This window comes from Anomaloglossus baeobatrachus, chromosome 6 (assembly GCF_048569485.1).
Source record: "Anomaloglossus baeobatrachus isolate aAnoBae1 chromosome 6, aAnoBae1.hap1, whole genome shotgun sequence".
Lineage (NCBI taxonomy): Eukaryota > Metazoa > Chordata > Amphibia > Anura > Aromobatidae > Anomaloglossus > Anomaloglossus baeobatrachus.
Genome location: NC_134358.1, coordinates 35,777,000 through 35,794,847, shown reverse-complemented (window position 1 = coordinate 35,794,847; position 17,848 = coordinate 35,777,000). Strand labels below are relative to the sequence as shown.

The 17,848-nt window shown below is 51.6% G+C and overlaps 1 protein-coding gene across 2 annotated transcripts in view; it reads left to right on the top strand.

Annotated features, from left to right (window-relative positions):
- Positions 1 to 17,848, top strand: part of EFR3A (EFR3 homolog A) — a 157,771-nt gene that overhangs the window by 120,818 nt on the left and 19,105 nt on the right. For both annotated transcript variants that reach the window (XM_075352857.1, XM_075352856.1), the window contains exons 16-18: positions 9,173 to 9,300; positions 14,830 to 14,918; positions 16,464 to 16,509. In XM_075352857.1, coding sequence (XP_075208972.1) covers positions 9,173 to 9,300; positions 14,830 to 14,918; positions 16,464 to 16,509 — 263 coding nt within the window. The remainder of the gene's footprint in view (positions 1 to 9,172; positions 9,301 to 14,829; positions 14,919 to 16,463; positions 16,510 to 17,848) is intronic.

Genomic DNA, 17,848 nt, shown 5'->3' with positions numbered 1-17,848 from the left:
ACTGGGAAGCAGATTTTCTCAGTCGTCAGGGCATGGATGCGGGGAAATGGTCTCTTCACCCGGACGTGTTTCGAGAGATCTGTCGCCGCTGGGGAACGCCGGACGTCGATCTCATGGCGTCACGGCACAACAACAAGGTCCCGGCCTTCATGGCACGGTCTCAAGATCACAGAGCTCTGGCGGCGGACGCGTTAGTTCAGGATTGGTCGCAGTTTCGACTCCCTTATGTGTTTCCTCCTCTGGCGATGTTGCCCAGAGTGTTACGCAAGATCAGATCCGACTGTCGTCGCGCCATTCTCGTCGCTCCAGATTGGCCGAGGCGGTCGTGGTACCCGGATCTGTGGCATCTCACGGTGGGTCAGCCGTGGGCGCTTCCAGACCGCACAGACCTGCTGTCACAAGGGCCGTTTTTCCATCTGAATTCTGCGGCCCTCAACCTGACTGTGTGGCCATTGAGTCCTGGCTCCTAGCGTCGTCGGGTTTATCTCAGGATGTCATTGCCACTATGAGACAGGCCAGGAAACCAACGTCCGCCAAGATCTATTACAGGTCGTGGCGGATCTTCTTGTCCTGGTGCTCTGATAAGGGTTTTACTCCCTGGCCTTTTGCCTTACCCATTTTTCTTTCATTCCTTCAATCTGGAATGGACAAGGGTTTGTCACTCGGCTCTCTCAAGGGGCAAGTATCGGCGCTCTCAGTATTTTTTCAAAAGCGCCTGGCAAGGCTTCCGCAGGTCCGCACATTCCTGCAGGGAGTTTGCCACATAGTTCCACCCTACAAGCGTCCGCTGGAACCCTGGGACCTTAACAGGGTGTTAATGGCTCTTCAAAAACCACCTTTCGAGCCGCTGAGGGATGTCTCTTTATCACGTCTTTCGCAGAAGGTGGCATTTCTTGTGGCAATTACCTCACTCCGAAGAGTGTCGGAGCTTGCAGCGCTGTCATGCAAATCCCCTTTCCTGGTTTTTCACCAGGATAAGGTGGTTCTGCGTCCTGTCCCGGAGTTTCTCCCTAAGGTGGTATCTCCTTTTCATCTCAATCAGGATATCTCCTTACCGTCCTTTTGCCCTCATCCAGTTCACCAGTGTGAAAAGGATTTGCATTCATTAGATCTAGTGAGAGCACTCCGGCTCTACGTGTCTCGCACGGCGCCCCTGCGCCGTTCTGATGCGCTCTTTGTCCTGGTCGCTGGCCAGCGTAAGGGTTCGCAGGCTTCCAAGTCAACTTTGGCTCGGTGGATCAAGGAACCGATTCTTGAAGCCTACCGTTCTTCTGGGCTTCCTCTTCCTTCGGGGCTGAAAGCCCATTCTACCAGAGCCGTGGGTGCGTCCTGTGCATTGCGACACCGGGCTACGGCTCAGCAGGTGTGTCAGGCAGCTACCTGGTCTAGTCTGCACACCTTCACAAAACACTATCAAGTGCATACCTATGCTTCGGCAGATGCCAGTCTAGGTAGGCGAGTCCTTCAGGCGGCGGTTGCCCACCTGTAGGAAGGGGTCGTTTTCGGCTCTCTTTTATTGAGGTATTCTTTTACCCACCCAGGGACGGCTTTTGGACGTCCCAATTGTCTGGGTCTCCCAATGGAGCGACAAAGAAGAAGGGAATTTTGTTTACTTACCGTAAATTCCTTTTCTTCTAGCTCCTATTGGGAGACCCAGCACCCGCCCCTGTGCCTTTCGGGCTGTTGTTCTTTTGTGTACACATGTTGTTCATGTTGAATTGTTCTTTTGGTTATGGTTTCAGTTCTCCGAACATCCTTCGGATTGAATTTACCCCAGACCAATTTATAAGTTTCCTCCTTCCTGCTTTTGCACCAAAACTGAGGAGCCCGTGATGCACGGGAGGGTGTATAGGCAGAGGGGAGGGGATACACTTTTTCAGTGTAGTACTTTGTGTGGCCTCCGGAGGCAGAAGCTATACACCCAATTGTCTGGGTCTCCCAATAGGAGCTAGAAGAAAAGGAATTTACGGTAAGTAAACAAAATTCCCTTTTTCTTCGGCGCTCCATTGGGAGACCCAGACGATTGGGTGTATAGCTACTGCCTCCGGAGGCCACACAAAGCATTACACTAAAAAGTCTAAGGCCCCTCCCCTTCTGGCTATACACCCCCAGTGGGATCACTGGCTCACCAGTTTTCTGCTTTGTGCGAAGGAGGTCAGACATCCACGCATAGCTCCACTGTTTAGTCAGCAGTAGCTGCTGACTATATCGGATGGAAGAAAAGAGGGCCCATACTAGGGCCCCCAGCATGCTCCCTTCTCACCCCACTTGTGGTTTGTAAGGTTGAGGTACCTATTGCTGGTACGGTGGCTGGAGCCCACATGCTGTTTTCCTTCCACATCCCCCTGAGGGGCTCTGAGGAAGTGGGATCTTACCGGCCCCAAAGCCCTGAGGCCGGGCTCCATCCACAGACCCATTGAACCTGCTGGATACGGAGCTGGGTACCGTTCAGGGACATGGCCCTGCACCATTCAGGTACTCTGTGTCCCCGTACACACAGGCACAGCACACGCCAGACTTGCTGGGTGTGCTAGTGCGCCGGGGACAGTAAAGGGTTACAGTCACTGCAGCCTAGCTGAGTGACTTTATGTATGGGGAACTACCGCGCCGGACGCTCCGGGAGCGGCGGCGCGGCTGGGACTTGTAGTGCGCCGGGGACTTAGCGCCGACCGCGCTTTTACGGCGGCGGCGCTTATAAATCCAGTCCCCGGCTTTTGCGGCCTAGCTCCGCTTCGTTCCCGCCCCCACCCTGTCAATCAGGGTAGGGGAGAGACGCTGTACAATCAGCAGCGCCGAGGGCTGGAGCCTTATTTACATGCTCCAGCCCTCTCACTGGACACTGTGGGACGCCGGTTTCCCGCTCTGACTTGGGGGCACGCCCACGGCCCGCCCCTACTCACACGAGCTGGAGAAGGACGCCGGCAGCCATTCCTGCAGTCCGAGCTGAGAGATCGGACTCTGGGCAACCAGGCACAGGACTAGGGCGACCACACACCCGCTTATAGGCGGGCGGTAAGCGGCACCTGAAGTGCTGACCCCACTAAATACCGCAGTTGTCCATTTGTATTTTTATGCTTACACTGCATAGGTCGCTATTTTTGGCTATATGCCCTCTTAGATGGCGACACATCAGCAGCAGGAAAGCAGGGGTGCTAAGGCACAGGCTTTCTATGCTGCTTGTATTGCATGTACTGAAGTGTTCATGTGTATTTATGCTTGTATGCTATACACTGCACTGTACGGTCGCTAGTCTGGGCTATTTTCGCCTAGAATGACTAGACTACAGCAGCAGAAAAGCAGGGGTGCTGAGGCACAGGTTTTTTCTATGCTGCTTGTATTGCAGGGGTTGCAGTGTTCATTTGTACCTATGCTTGTATGCTATACATTGCACTGTATGGTCGATATTCTGGGCTATATTCCCCTAGATGGCTAGTCTACAGCAGCAGAAAAGCAGGGGTGCCAAGGCACAGGCTTTCTATGCTGCTTGTATTGCATGTGCTGCAGTGTTCATTGTACTTTATGCTTGTATGCTATACATTGCATTGTACGGTCGCCATTCTTGGCTCTATGTCCTATATGGCTAGTCGGCAGCAGCATATAAGCAACACAGGCTTTCGATGCTGTTTTTACTGCATGTGATACTGTTCCACGGCACTGAACCCCATTGTGTGCAATGCTCCCCTGGAGCACTTAGTCAGCCGGGGTCTCTACTAGACGTGGCCAAAGGAACCACCTGTCAACCCTGTCCAAGGACAGGGATGGAGTTGCAATGGGATAGAAACTTGCAGTCCGGACAGGCCATGGGCAATCTGGATCATTGCTCCCTGGCCACCCTCATTGGGAATAAAATCGGTGCTCCGGGGGGGGGTCCCAGGAGGCTCTCTGTATGATGAGGCAGACGTAGCTCATCAGGACTTTGATCCTGACAACGCTCTCAATCCGGATACACCGGATGGTGACGCCATAAGGAATGATCCTATAGCGTCCATCAATGGAATGTCGGATCTTTCTCCCTCAGCTCCCCCAGCGGAGGAGTCAGCTTCACAGCAGGAGAAGTCCCATTTCAGTAGCTTAAACGTATATTGAGTATTTTTCTGGCCACGCTGACTTCAGAGAAGCAGTCCAGGAACACCACGCTTACCAGAGAAGCGTTTTCTCCAAACGTATTAAGGATACACGTTATCCTTTTCCCCCTGACGTGGTCAAGCGCGGGACCCAGGGTCCAAAGGTGGATTCTCCAATCTCCAGGCTTGCGGCTAGAGCTATAGTTGCAGTGGAGATGGGACTTCACTTAAAGATGCCAGACAGATGGACTCTGGTTGAAATCTGTCTATGAGGCTATCGGCGTGTCGGTTGCTCCGGCATTTACAGCCGTATGGGCACCCTAAGCTTTTCAGCTGTTCTTGCACAGCTGGTCTTGAGCATATGTACATTTGTGCCGCAGGGGCGTCCGTAACCTCGCAATGTCTGCATTGCGACTTACCCTATTAATGCTGTCCTGGAAGGACAGTCGAGGTTTCGGTCCTTCCCAAGCTCGGGCAGGTCCCAATTGTCCTCGTCCAAAAGAGCTGAAAAGCCTCAGAGGGGCTCAGTTTCCGGGGGCTCAATCACGCCCAAGGAAGGCAGCCGGAGGAACCGCTACCAAGGCGGTCTCCTCATGACTCTCAGCTCTCTCATCTCTCCGCATCCGCGGTTGATGGCAGACTCGCTCGCCTTTGGCGACATTTAGCTGCCACAGGTCACAGACCGGTGGGTGAGGGACATTGTGCCCACGTGCACAGGACAGAGTTCTGTTCTCGTCCTCCGACTCGATTCTTCAGAACGTCCCCACCTCCCCACCGAGCCGATGCTCTTCTGCAGGCAGAAGGAGTGGTAATCCCTGTTCCTCTTCAGGAACAAGACACGGTTTTCCTCCAATCTGGTTGTGGTGCCAAAAAAGGATGGCTCTTTCCGTTCCGTTCTGGACCTAAAACTGCTCAACAAGCATGTGAACGCCAGGCGGTTCCGGATGAAACCCTCCGCTCCGTCATTGCCTCAATGTCTCAAGGATATTTCCTAGCATCAATAGACATCAAAGATGCTTATCTCCACGTGCCGATTGCTACAGAGCACCAATGTTTTCTACGTTTCGTGATGGGAGACGACCATCTTCAGTTCGTAGCTCTGCCATTCGGTCTGGCGACAACCCCACGGGTGTTCACCAAGGTCATGGCGGCAGTGGTAGCAGTCTTGCACTCACAGGGACACTCTGTGATCCCTTACTTGGACGATCTACTTGTCAAGGCACCCTCTCAAGAGGCATGCCAACTCAGCCTGAATGTTCCGCTGGAGACTCTCCAGACGTTCGGGTAGATCATCGACTTCTCAAAGTCAAACCTGTCACCGACCCAATCACTAACGTATCTTGGCATGGAGTTTCATACCCTCTCAGCGCTAGTGAAGCTTCCGCTGGACAAGCAGCGGTCACTACAGACTGGGGTGCAGACTCTCCGGCAAGGTCAGTCGCACTCCTTAAGACGCCTCATGCACTTCCTCGGGAAGATGGTGGCGGCAATGGAGGCGGTTCCGTTTGCGCAGTTTCATCTGCGTCCCCTTATTGGGACATTCTCCGCCAATGGGACGGGAAGTCAACATCCCTGAACAGGAAAGTATCCTTTTCACAGAAGGACTCTCTGCAATGGTGGCTTCTTCCCACCTCATTATCACAGGGAAGATCCTTCCTACCACCGTCTTGGGCGGTAGTCACGACAGACGCGAGTCTGTCAGGGTGGGGAGCAGTTTTTCTCCACCACAGGGCTCAGGGTACGTGGACTCAGCAGGAGTCCACCCTTCAGATCCATGTTCTGGAAATCAGAGCAGTGTATCTTGCCCTACTAGCCTTCCAGCAGTGGCTGGAAGGAAGGCAGATCCGAATTCAGTCGGACAACTCCACAGCGGTGGCATACATCAATCACCAAGGAGGGACACGCAGTCGGCAAGCCTTCCAGGAAGTCCGGCGGATTCTGACGTGGGTGGAAGCCACGGCCTCCACCGTATCCGCAGTTCACATCCCCGGCGTAGAAAACTGGGAAGCACACTTCCTCAGCCGCCAGGGCATGGACGCAGGGGAATGGTCCCTTCACCCGGACGTGTTTCAGGAAATCTGTAGCCGCTGGGGAAGGCCGGACGTCGACCTAATGGCGTCCAGGCACAACAACAAGGTCCCAACCTTCATAGCACGGTCTCGCGATCACAGAACTCTGGCGGCAGACGCCTTAGTGCAAGATTGGTCGCAGTTCCGGCTCCCTTATGTGTTTCCACCTCTGGCACTCTTGCCCAGAGTGCTACGCAAGATCAGATCCGACTGCAGCCGCGTCATACTCGTCGCCCCAGACTGGCCAAGGAGGGCGTGGTATCCGGATCTGTGGCATCTCACGGTCGGCCAACCGTCGGCACTACCAGACCGACCAGACTTACTGTCCCAAGGGCCGTTTTTCCATCGGAATTCTGCGGCCCTGAACCTGACTGGGTGGCCATTGAGTCCTGGATCCTAGGGTCTTCAGGATTATCCCAAGGGGTCGTTGCCACCATGAGACAGGCTAGGAAGCCCACGTCCGCTAAGATCTACCACAGAACGTGGAGGATATTCTTATCCTGGTGCTCTGCTCAGGGAGTGTCTCCCTGGCCTTTTGCATTGCCTACCTTTCTTTCTTTCCTGCAATCTGGGTTAGAAAAAGGTTTGTCGCTCGGCTCCCTTAAAGGGCAAGTCTCGTCGCTATCCGTCTTTTTTCAAAAGCGTCTACCACGACTTCCTAAGGTGCGCACGTTCCTGCAGGGGGTTTGTCATATTGTTTCCCCGTACAAGCGGCCGTTAGATCCATGGGATCTGAACAGGGTACTAGTTGCCCTCCAGAAGCCGCCCTTCGAGCCTCTGAGGGAGGTTTCACTTTGTAGACTATCACAGAAAGTGGCTTTTCTGGTAGCGATCACATCTCTTCGGAGAGTGTCTGAGCTAGCAGCGCTGTCATCCAAGGCTCCTTTCCTGGTCTTCCACCAGGACAAGGTAGTGCTGCGCCCCATTCAGGAGTTTCTCCCGAAGGTGGTATCCTCTTTTCATCTTAATCAGGATATCTCTTTGCCTTCTTTTTGTCCTCATGCAGTTCATCGGTATGAGAAGAATTTACATTTGTTAGATCTGGTGAGAGCACTCAGAATCTACATTTCCCGCACGGCGCCCCTGCGCCGCTCCGATGCACTCTTTGTCCTTGTCGCTGGTAAGCGCAAAGGGTCGCAGGCTTCCAAAGCCACCCTGGCTCGATGGATCAAAGAACCAATTCTTGAAGCCTACCGTTCTGCTGGGCTTCCGGTTCCATCAGGGCTGAAGGCCCATTCTACCAGAGCCGTGGGTGCGTCCTGGGCATTGCGACACCAGGCTACGGCTCAACAGGTGTGCCAGGCAGCTACCTGGTCGAGTCTGCACACTTTCACCAAACATTATCAGGTGCATACCTATGCTTCGGCGGACGCCAGCCTAGGTAGAAGAGTCCTGCAGGCGGCAGTTGCCTCCCCGTAGGGGAGGGCTGTCTTCGCAGCTCTAACATAAGGTATTTCTTTACCCACCCAGGGACAGCTTTTGGACGTCCCAATCGTCTGGGTCTCCCAATGGAGCGCCGAAGAAGAAGGGAATTTTGTTACTTACCGTAAATTTTTTTTCTTCTAGCTCCTATTGGGAGACCCAGCACCCGCCCTGTTGTCCTTCGGGATTTTTGGGTTTTTTCGGGTACACATGTTGTTCATGTTGAACGGTTTTTCAGTTCTCCGATGTTACTCGGAGTGAATTTGTTTAACCAAGTTATTGGCTTTCCTCCTTCTTGCTTTTGCACTAAAACTGGTGAGCCAGTGATCCCACTGGGGGTGTATAGCCAGAAGGGGAGGGGCCTTACACTTTTTAGTGTAATGCTTTGTGTGGCCTCCGGAGGCAGTAGCTATACACCCAATCGTCTGGGTCTCCCAATAGGAGCTAGAAGAAAAGGAATTTACGGTAAGTAACAAAATTCCCTTCTTTTCTCTCCCCTCTGGAGCCATCATTTATTTATTCTTCCGTTTACTGTAAGAAGGAAATGTTACATAACGTGTTATAGTTAGAGCTGTCTGACGTTTTTTTGTTTGTGTGGTTTTTTTTTAATTGAAAAAAGGGTTATTTTAATAGATTTTTTTTTTATTATTATTATTATTATTATTTTATTTATTTTTAGTAGGGGTGGCAACCAAAATATTGCTACTCTTGCTTCATCTTTAATTTTTCTCTTTACGGCATTTTACCCTATAAGTTAATTGAGTTTTTTTATATTTTGATCAGACGTTTGCATACTACCGAATAAGCTCATTTTTTATGGCTTTATTTTGTTTATTTTTAATGTGGCTAAAGGTGATGAGGAGGTTAATTATAATAGACGACCTTCAGCAGTAGCCCAGGCAACCCATTACCACTCTGCAATCACATGAAAAGTGGACATTGTCAATTGAGCCATTTAAACGCCGCTGTCCGTGAATAACAGTGGCATCTAAATGGTTAATAGCAGCGGTCTTTAAGCAGGAGCCCAGGCGACCCATTAGCACACTGCAATCACGTGAAAATGAGGCATTGTCAATTGAGCCGTTTAAATGCTACTGTCCGTGAATAACAGTGGCATATAAATGGTTAATAGCAGCAGAATTTTAGCAGGAGCCCATGCAACCCATTAGCTCGCCACTATCACGTTAAAAAGGGGCATTGTGTATTAAACCATTTAAATGCTATTAGTGAATAATATTGGCATCTCAATGGTTAATAGCAGCAATCAGAACAAGCTCCGGTCACTTCTGTTACAGAGAGATGCTGGCTGTCTGACACAGCTGACATCTGCTGGATCATCTCCTGAGCCGGGTCCATACACTGTCACATGTCCTTAAGGGGTCAGTATAGACTTAAAGAATAAGATTGTCAACCTACAGCCACCACTAGGGGGAACTAGTTAGTACAAGTATGTTAAAGCTCCCTCTAGTGGTGGATGCGTGCAGGATCTCAGCTGCTGTTTTCTCTGAATTCAGGAGTCATCCGCTCTTTGCTACAGGTCAGAGCTCGCTCGAGAATCCATGTCTGTATCCTATGTGGACCTTCATATGACTTCTATACTAAATTGCCTCTTTTCAGCCTTCCGAAATCACTGGACAAGCAGGACAAGAACGTCTTCTTCCTGACCAATAAGATAGTCGAGTCCCTCGGAGGCAGCGGTTACAGCGTGGAGCGGTTATCAGTCCCTTATGTACCGCAGGTGACAGGTGAGATCCTCGCCCATAGAAGCCTGTGATGACCTGTACACACAGGAATCTCCGTCTGGGCATGTATGCGCTTAGCTCCCTCTGGTGGTGGATGCTGGTAGTCAGTATATTATTTTTTTCATACATCAGTATGGGAATTATTACAAAAAGACATTGTTGTCTCCTATGCAGGCGATACCCAGCTTACAGATACTGAGATAATACATTTTAGCTTGGTGTCAGTAGGAGGCAGGCTCAGGACTAATACAATATTCATGCCTGTAGTATTTTTGGCCTCCGGAGTGGCGCAGAATAAATGAATAAAGAGCCCCGGCCTTGTGTATATTGTGATTCCAGCACTCGTGTCCTTCGTCCTCCGCTGTTTCATTTGTAGCAGACATTACGGCGGCGATCTCCTCTGCAAGGACTATATATATATATATGTGTATGTATATATGTATGTGTGTATGTATATATGTATGTGTGCATATATATATATATATATATATATATATATATATATATATATATATATATATATATATATATATATATATATATATACTAGAAGGTTGCCCGATTCTAAAGCATCTAGAATTTATTGTGTAGTTAATGTATAATTTTTGTTATATATATAGATGTTGTTGTGTGTAGTTACCAAGTGTTTGTGTAGGGCGCTGTACATGTTCTGGGTGTTGTCTGGGTGTGGCGGGGGGTGAGAGCGGTGTTGTATGTGTGTTGCGTGTGTTGCGTTGTTTGTGGAGCGCTGTGTGTCTGTAGCGTTGTGTGTGTGTTGCACGGATTGTGTGTGTGTGGTGTGTTTTGGGGGGAGGTATGTTTTGTGCAATGTGTGTGTTGTGCGGTATGTGCATATATTTATGTATGCCGCGGTGTTTGTGTGTTGTGTGTGTGCGGCGTTGTCTGTGTGTGTGGGTGTCTGTGTAGGTCGGTGTTTGTGGTTCTGTGGTTCCCAGTGTGTGTGTGTGGTGTGTTGTGCAGTGCGCGTGTGTGTGTGTGTGTGTGTGTGTGTGTTGGGGGGAGGTGTGCACCTCCCATCGTGCCCCATCCCCCATGCTGCGCACTACCCATCGTGCTGCATCCCCCATGCTGCGCACTCCCAAACGTGCTCCATCTGCAATGCTGCGCACTCCCAAACGTGCTCCATCCGCCATGCTGCGCACTCCCAAACGTGCTCCATCCGCCATGCTGCGCACTCCCAAACGTGCTCCATCCGCCATGCTGCGCACTCCCAAACGTGCTCCATCCGCCATGCTGCGCACTCCCAAACGTGCTCCATTCGCCATGCTGCGCACTCCCAAACGTGCTCCATCCGCCATGCTGCGCACTCCCAAACGTGCTCCATCTGCCATGCTGCGTACTCCCAAACGTGGTCCATCCGCTATGCTGCACACTCCCAAACGTGCTCCATCCACCATGCTGCGCACTCCGAAACGTGGTCCATCCGCCATGCTGCGCACTCCCAAACGTGGTCCATCCGCCATGCTGCGCACTCCCAAACGTGCTCCATCCGCCATGCTGCGCACTCCCAAACGTGCTCCATCCGCCATGCTGCGCACTCCCAAACGTGCTCCATCCGCCATGCTGCGCACTCCCAAACGTGCTCCATCCGCCATGCTGCGTACTCCCAAATGTGCTCCATCCGCGATGCTGCGCACTCCCAAACGTGGTCCATCCGCCATGCTGCGCACTCCCAAACGTACTCCATCCGCCATGCTGCGCACTCCCAAACGTGGTTCATCCTCCATACGGCGCACTCCTAAACGTGGTCCATCCGCCATGCTGCACACTCCCAAATGTGCTCCATGCCCCATGCTGCGCACTCCCAAACGTGGTCCATCCCCCATGCTGCGCACTCCCCATCGTGCTCCATCCCCCATGCTGCGCACCCCCCATCGTGCTCCATCCCCCATGCTGCGCACCCCCCATCGTGCTCCATCCCCCATGCTGCACCAGCATCAGCCTCTCTGCCCACAGCATCAGCCTCTCTCCTTCCAGCCTACCCGAGCCTCAGCCTCCCACAGCCTCTCTTCTCTCAGCCTCCCCCCTCCCCCTCCCAGCCTTCCCCAGGATCAGCCTCTCTCCTCCCAGCATCAGCCTTTTCTGTCCCCAGCATCAGCTTCTCTCCTTCCAGCCTCAGCCTCCCCCAGCCTCTCTTCTCTCATCCTCCCCCCTCACAGCCTCCCCCTCCCAGCCTTCTCCAGGATCAGCCTAGCCTACCCCAGCCTCAGCCTTCCCCAGCATCAGCCTCTCTTCTCTCAGCCTCCCCCCTCCCCTTCCCAGCCTTCCCCAGGATCAGCCTATCTCCTCCCAGCCTCCCCCAGCACGCCGTGCTCCTCTGCCGACACTCACAGATCCGATCGCATACACACACACACACACACACCCGATCACATACACTCACACACCCGATCGCATACACTCACACACACCCGATCGCATACACTCACACACACCCGATCGCATACACTCACACACACCCGATCGCATACACGCACACACACGATCGCATACACTCACACATACCCGATCGCATACACGCACACACACGATCACATACACTCACACATACCCGATCGCATACACGCACACACACGATCGCATACACTCACACATACCCGATCGCATACACGCACACACACGATCGCATACACTCACGCACACACACATTGACGATATCGCACATATGCGCTCACACTCACAACATCCGGAGATACCACATGCTTCTGGCCATGTGATCCTCTGACAGGTCCTGGAAGCTCACAGCACAGTATCGCCGCCGAGAAGCAAGCGATATCCCAGGATGTTGTGAGTGTGTGGATGCGATGTGATGTGTGTGTGAGGTGTGTGTGAGAGTGAGTGTGATCTGATGTGTGTCTGTTGTTATGTCTGTGCGTGTGTGTATGTTACGCCGCTGCAGGACCTTGATGCGCTGGTAACTATGCTACCATGGTTACCAGCGTATCTCGTCCCCCGCTCGCACGGGAGCCCACACCAGCATACGCCGGCCAGGCCCAGCAATGCGAGGGTATGTGTCGGCTGGGTTTGCGGCGTACGCTGATGTGGGCTCCCGGGGGTACAGTACTCACCTGTGAGTCGTGGCTCCGTGACCGTGTCGGTTCGGGGAATGCGCGGGGGGGGGGGGGACAGAGCTAGCGTGCATTGCGTGAGGGGGGCGGGGCGTGGCGTGGCCGAGTTGCCAATGCCTGCAGGGTGCCGGGGTGAGAGGCCAATCTGTGGGGGGGGGCGGAGCCTGGGCGAGCGGCTGGCCAATCCGTGTGGGGGCGCAGCCTGGGCGAGCGGCCAATCAGTGTGGGGGGGCGGGGCCATGGCGAGCCCAGCGGCCAATCAGCTATGTGTCACCGTAAGGACACAATTTTGGAGCATGACAGACAGACAGAATAAGGCAATTATATATATAGATATATATAATGTATATGTATGTATACACACATATACATACATACACATACATATGTGTGTGTGTGTATGTATATCTATATGTGTGTGTATGTATGTATATATATATATATGTATATGTATATATATACTCTAGTGTCACCGGGGATGGCATTCCTCCAGCTAGACACGCAGTGTGACGAGCAGCGACCTTCCCAACAGCTCCGAGCCCCGCGCTGCCTCTGTGCTGTATCCAAAGTGTCTGCAACTGTTAGCATGTGACGGATTATCCAGAGCAGCTCCCATGGGCACAGGATACATACCGGGGGCTGCAAAAGACAGAAACTGGGACGGACGGGAGTTCATCTTTTTTATTTTTTTTCTGAATTTTTTACCTTTGTAAATTAGCTTAAAATAAAAATTACATTTAAAGGAGCAATTCCCACTTGATACTCGATGTAACTCGGGATCAGTAATGTATGTACACAGTGACTGCACCAGCAGAATAGTGAGTGCAGCTCTGGAGTACAATACAGGAGGTAATTCAGGATCAGTACAGGATCAGTAATGTAATGTATGTGCACAGTGACTGCACCAGCAGAACAGTGAGTGCAGCTCTGGAGTACAATACAGGAGGTAATTCAGGATCAGTACAGGATCAGTAATGTAATGTATGTGCACAGTGACTGCACCAGCAGAATAGTGAGTGCAGCTCTGGAGTATAATACAGGAGGTAACTCAGGATCAGTAATGTAATGTATGTACACAGTGACTGCACCAGCAGAATAGTGAGTGCAGCTCTGGAGTATAATACAGGAGGTAACTCAGGATCAGTAATGTAATGTATGTACACAGTGACTGCACCAGCAGAATAGTGAGTGCAGCTCTGTAGTATAATACAGGATGTATATCAGGATCAGTAATGTAATGTATGTACACAGTGACTGCACCAGCAGAATAGTGAGTGCAGCTCTGGAGTATAATACAGGAGGTAACTCAGGATCAGTAATGTAATGTATGTACACAGTGACTACTATATACACGGTATCTCAAATAGTTATAGAAGGTAACTATAGATGTGAGCTGTGTAATAGTGATCAGATGTTTGGTGACACCTGTAAATCTTCCTATAGAGGGGAATATCACTATACAGAGGTGTTCCTGTGGTTGTGGATCTCTTGTGTGGCCTCTCCTTGTGTGTGGAGCTGCAGGTCACTGTGGAGGTCATGTTCCAGCGTGGTCAGTATGGTTTGCATTGAGCGGCCAGTTCTGGTGACTCCACTATGGACTCCTAAGCTCAAGGTGTCCTCGGCTGGGGTCTTGACATTGACTCTGAGACCACCTCGTCTTGGAAGATGACCTCTACAGTGAACAGCGCGGCCAATGACTTCCTAATTTTCCTTTTGACAGCAAACATTTTCTCTTCTCAATGTAGCCCTGTTCCCATCAGTCAAAAAGTTACGTAAAAGTCCAAAAGGTAAAGATGTGGCTGAGCCCCCCCCCTAGGCTGACCTAGCGTAGCGCAATCCCTCCCGGCGCCTGCAGGCGATACTATTACCTGCCCGCTTGTGTCCTATAGGCTCTCTAGAATATTAGCCATGTCCCTGTTATCTGGAGATATTATATGTAGACCGTATTAGTGACTATATCATAGCAATCACGGTAGTCACTGTTTTGTAATGCATGTATATTGTAAATGCAAAAAAATATATACTGTGCATAAATTTTAGGCACGTGTGGGGAAAAAATAAAAGGGTTGATAGTTTATAGCAAAATGTCTATTGTTGGAACGATTTTCCCTTATTACTTGTGCCCCCGCCAGAGTTTGTTTCTAGGGCTGCGGTGGTGGTGTCCCACCTACAATATGAGGACTGCCGCTGCTTTGTGCCGTGCAGATCTACATCACCACTGAGCAATTTTTTTCTAGGACAGCCTAATTAGTGAGGTGTGAAAAATATTGCAAGTAAATGTGCGCCATTGTGCCAGGATTTGCGCATCGCTAAAGATTGGGCTTCACCACCTGTAAGATCTATCCGGCAATCGTTTTACCAAAATTTCCCCAGGCGTCTGAGACCAATGCTGCAATTTCCAGACCCTGTCGTACGCCACGCTAAGATTATCCTGTCTCCATAGATGAAGATAGACTGTCTAGAAGGAAGAGCATTGTAGACACCATTTCCATCCAGGTGGACATGCTGACCGGAAGTAGCACCGAGGACAAGGTGAGGTGTCTTTCAATTTCATGATATATTCTGTTGTTCTCTGTTTTCACCTATTTTATCAAGGCAGAGGCTTCTCTGAAATTGGCTTGACCAAGGAAATTTGAGAAGATCCCTGCCATTTCTTCATCTGCAATGTTAGAAATTTTCGTTAATCGGTGGTAGTCTAGCCGCAGGGACACAATCATTCATAAAAATATAGAGACCCAGGTACCTTCATTGTGGGGTTTGCATAATGTCAGTTCCATGCCGTGCATTGGGCCAAATTTTGCATTACCTGCGTGGCGTATAGACTAAAGTTGTTGGGGCCAAGTTCCACCTCTTGTTCCCCACGTTGCACCTCTGGTTCCCCACGCTGCCCCTCTGGTTCCCCACGCTGCCCCTCTGGTTCCCCACGCTGCCCCTCTGGTTCCCCACGCTGCCCCTCTGGTTCCCCACGCTGCCCCTCTGGTTCCCCACGCTGCCCCTCTGGTTCCCCACGCTGCCCCTCTGGTTCCCCACGCTGCCCCTCTGGGTCGTCGTCGCCGCCTTGCCCCTCTGGGTCGTCGTCGCCGCCTTGCCCCTCTGGGTCGTCGTCGTCGCCGCCTTGCCCCTCTGGGTCGTCGTCGCCGCCTTGCCCCTCTGGGTCGTCGTCGCCGCCTTGCCCCTCTGGGTCGTCGTCGCCGCCTTGCCCCTCTGGGTCGTCGTCGCCGCCTTGCCCCTCTGGGTCGTCGTCGCCGCCTTGCCCCTCTGGGTCGTCGTCGCCGCCTTGCCCCTCTGGGTCGTCGACGACGCCTTGCCCCTCTGGGTCGTCGACGACGCCTTGCCCCTCTGGGTCGTCGTCGCCGCCTTGCCCCTCTGGGTCGTCGTCGCCGCCTTGCCCCTCTGGGTCGTCGTCGCCGCCTTGCCCCTCTGGGTCGTCGTCGCCGCCTTGCCCCTCTGGGTCGTCGCCGCCGCCTTGCCCCTCTGGGTCGTCGCCGCCGCCTTGCCCCTTCGGGTCGTCGCCGCCTTGCCCCTCTGGTCGCCGCCGCTGCCTTGCACCTCGGGTCCTCCACAGAGCCCCAATATCTTTTTTTCTAGCAATTAGAATTCTACCAGTAAGTATCCATAGAGGCACTCCTTCACTTGCTTCAATGCCCTCTACCGTAAAAGTGAAAACGTAGAGCTCTGGGGTGGTGTTGAAAATAAATAAGGAAATTAGACAATTCTGGGCCTGCGCCGCTCCTTTGCACAAGGTACTCTCTTCCCTGCTGATATCCTGACTTCATCTTCTGGTGGGACGGACGGGGGGCTGATCAGCTGCAGCCTTTACATTTTGTCCTTGAAATGCCCCCCTCCTGCCAGATGTTGGTACGGATGCAGAAAAGTGGCGCCAACTGTGGAGAAGAGTATAGGGGTTTACTTAACTTTTTTTATTTATTTTATTTATTGTTCTAGATTTATTATGTCACCAGCCCACACTACTTCAGGTTCACTTCTAAAATAAGGGATGACTCCTCTGAAGGGCTCAATTTTTCCTAAAAGTGGCAAAAATATTGTAACCTGTCCATTTTTTTTATTTTGTTGTAGATTAACACTGAAGAGATCACATTTGAATCCCTGAAGAAGGCGATTGGTAAGAGGCATTGTATTCCTGCTTTGTTCACATTTTGCAATAGGGTATCTTAATGTCATACAGAATTTTCCCTACTAGGGATTTCCCTCTGATCTAGAACCAAACATGAATGTTACTTGGATGGGCATCTGTCTGAGTTGCCACCTAAATCAGCTGTTTCTCAGGGGTATCTAAGATGTAGGGAATACATAATGAGCTCTGAAGCTGGAGCTCCACAAACCGGCAGCACCCAATGAGCTCTGAAGCTGGAGCTCCACAAACCGGCAGCACCCAATGAGCTCTGAAGCTGGAGCTCCACAAACCGGCAGCACCCAATGAGCTCTGAAGCTGGAGCTCCACAAACCGGCAGCACCCAATGAGCTCTGAAGCTGGAGCTCCACAAACAGGCAGCACCCAATGAGCTCTGAAGCTGCAGCTCCACAAACAGGCAGCACCCAATGAGCTCTGAAGCTGTAGCTCCTCAAACAATAGGCACCCAGTGAGCTCTGAAGCTGCAGTTCTACAAGCAGGAAACACCCACCGAGTACTGAACCTGCAGAAGCAGTGACCACCTGTTGAGCACTGAACTTGCAGATCCACAAGCAGGTAACACCCACTGTGCTCTAACCTGTAGCCTCACAAGTGGTGGACACTCACTGAGCACTGAATCTGCAGATGCAGGGAACACCCACTGAGCACTGCAGATGCAGTGAATATGTGCTGAGCCCTGAACCTGCAGCTTTACAAACATAGCCTTAGAGCTCATCGGGTGTTATGTTCACACAGGACATTTTTGCAGATTTTTTTTCCTGACCAAAACCTAATCTTGTAGCAAGATGTCTCCTGGTAGTCATCTGCTGTTTTTGGTGCGGTTTTTGTGGCGTTTTTACCGGTTCTTCCCGAATTGCCCTGGTGCGGTGACAATAAGGGCTCAATCGCAGCTCCTAGCTGCGACTAAGCCCTAGATTGGTAATGGCAGGCGTCTGAGACCCCCCCCCCATCACCAATCTGTAATAAGTGAAAATACTGTAAATAAACACTGAAAAAGTCCGTTATTTGAAATAAAATGACATAAAGCTCCCTTTTTCACCACTTTATTAACCCCATAATCACACCCCTGCAGATCCGACTTAATCCACACGAGATCCCACGGTGATATCTGAAGATCAAAGCAAGCGCCATAGAACTGGACTGCCCGCTGTGAGCTCCAGAGAATGAATGATCCGCACGATCAGCGGTCACTTCACTCAGGTGATTCCTGGTCACAGCTGGCGATACTTGCGACCGGTAATAGCCTGAGTGAGGTGACCGGTGAATGCGGTGCTTACTCATTCTCTGTATAGACCCGCAGACCAGGTCT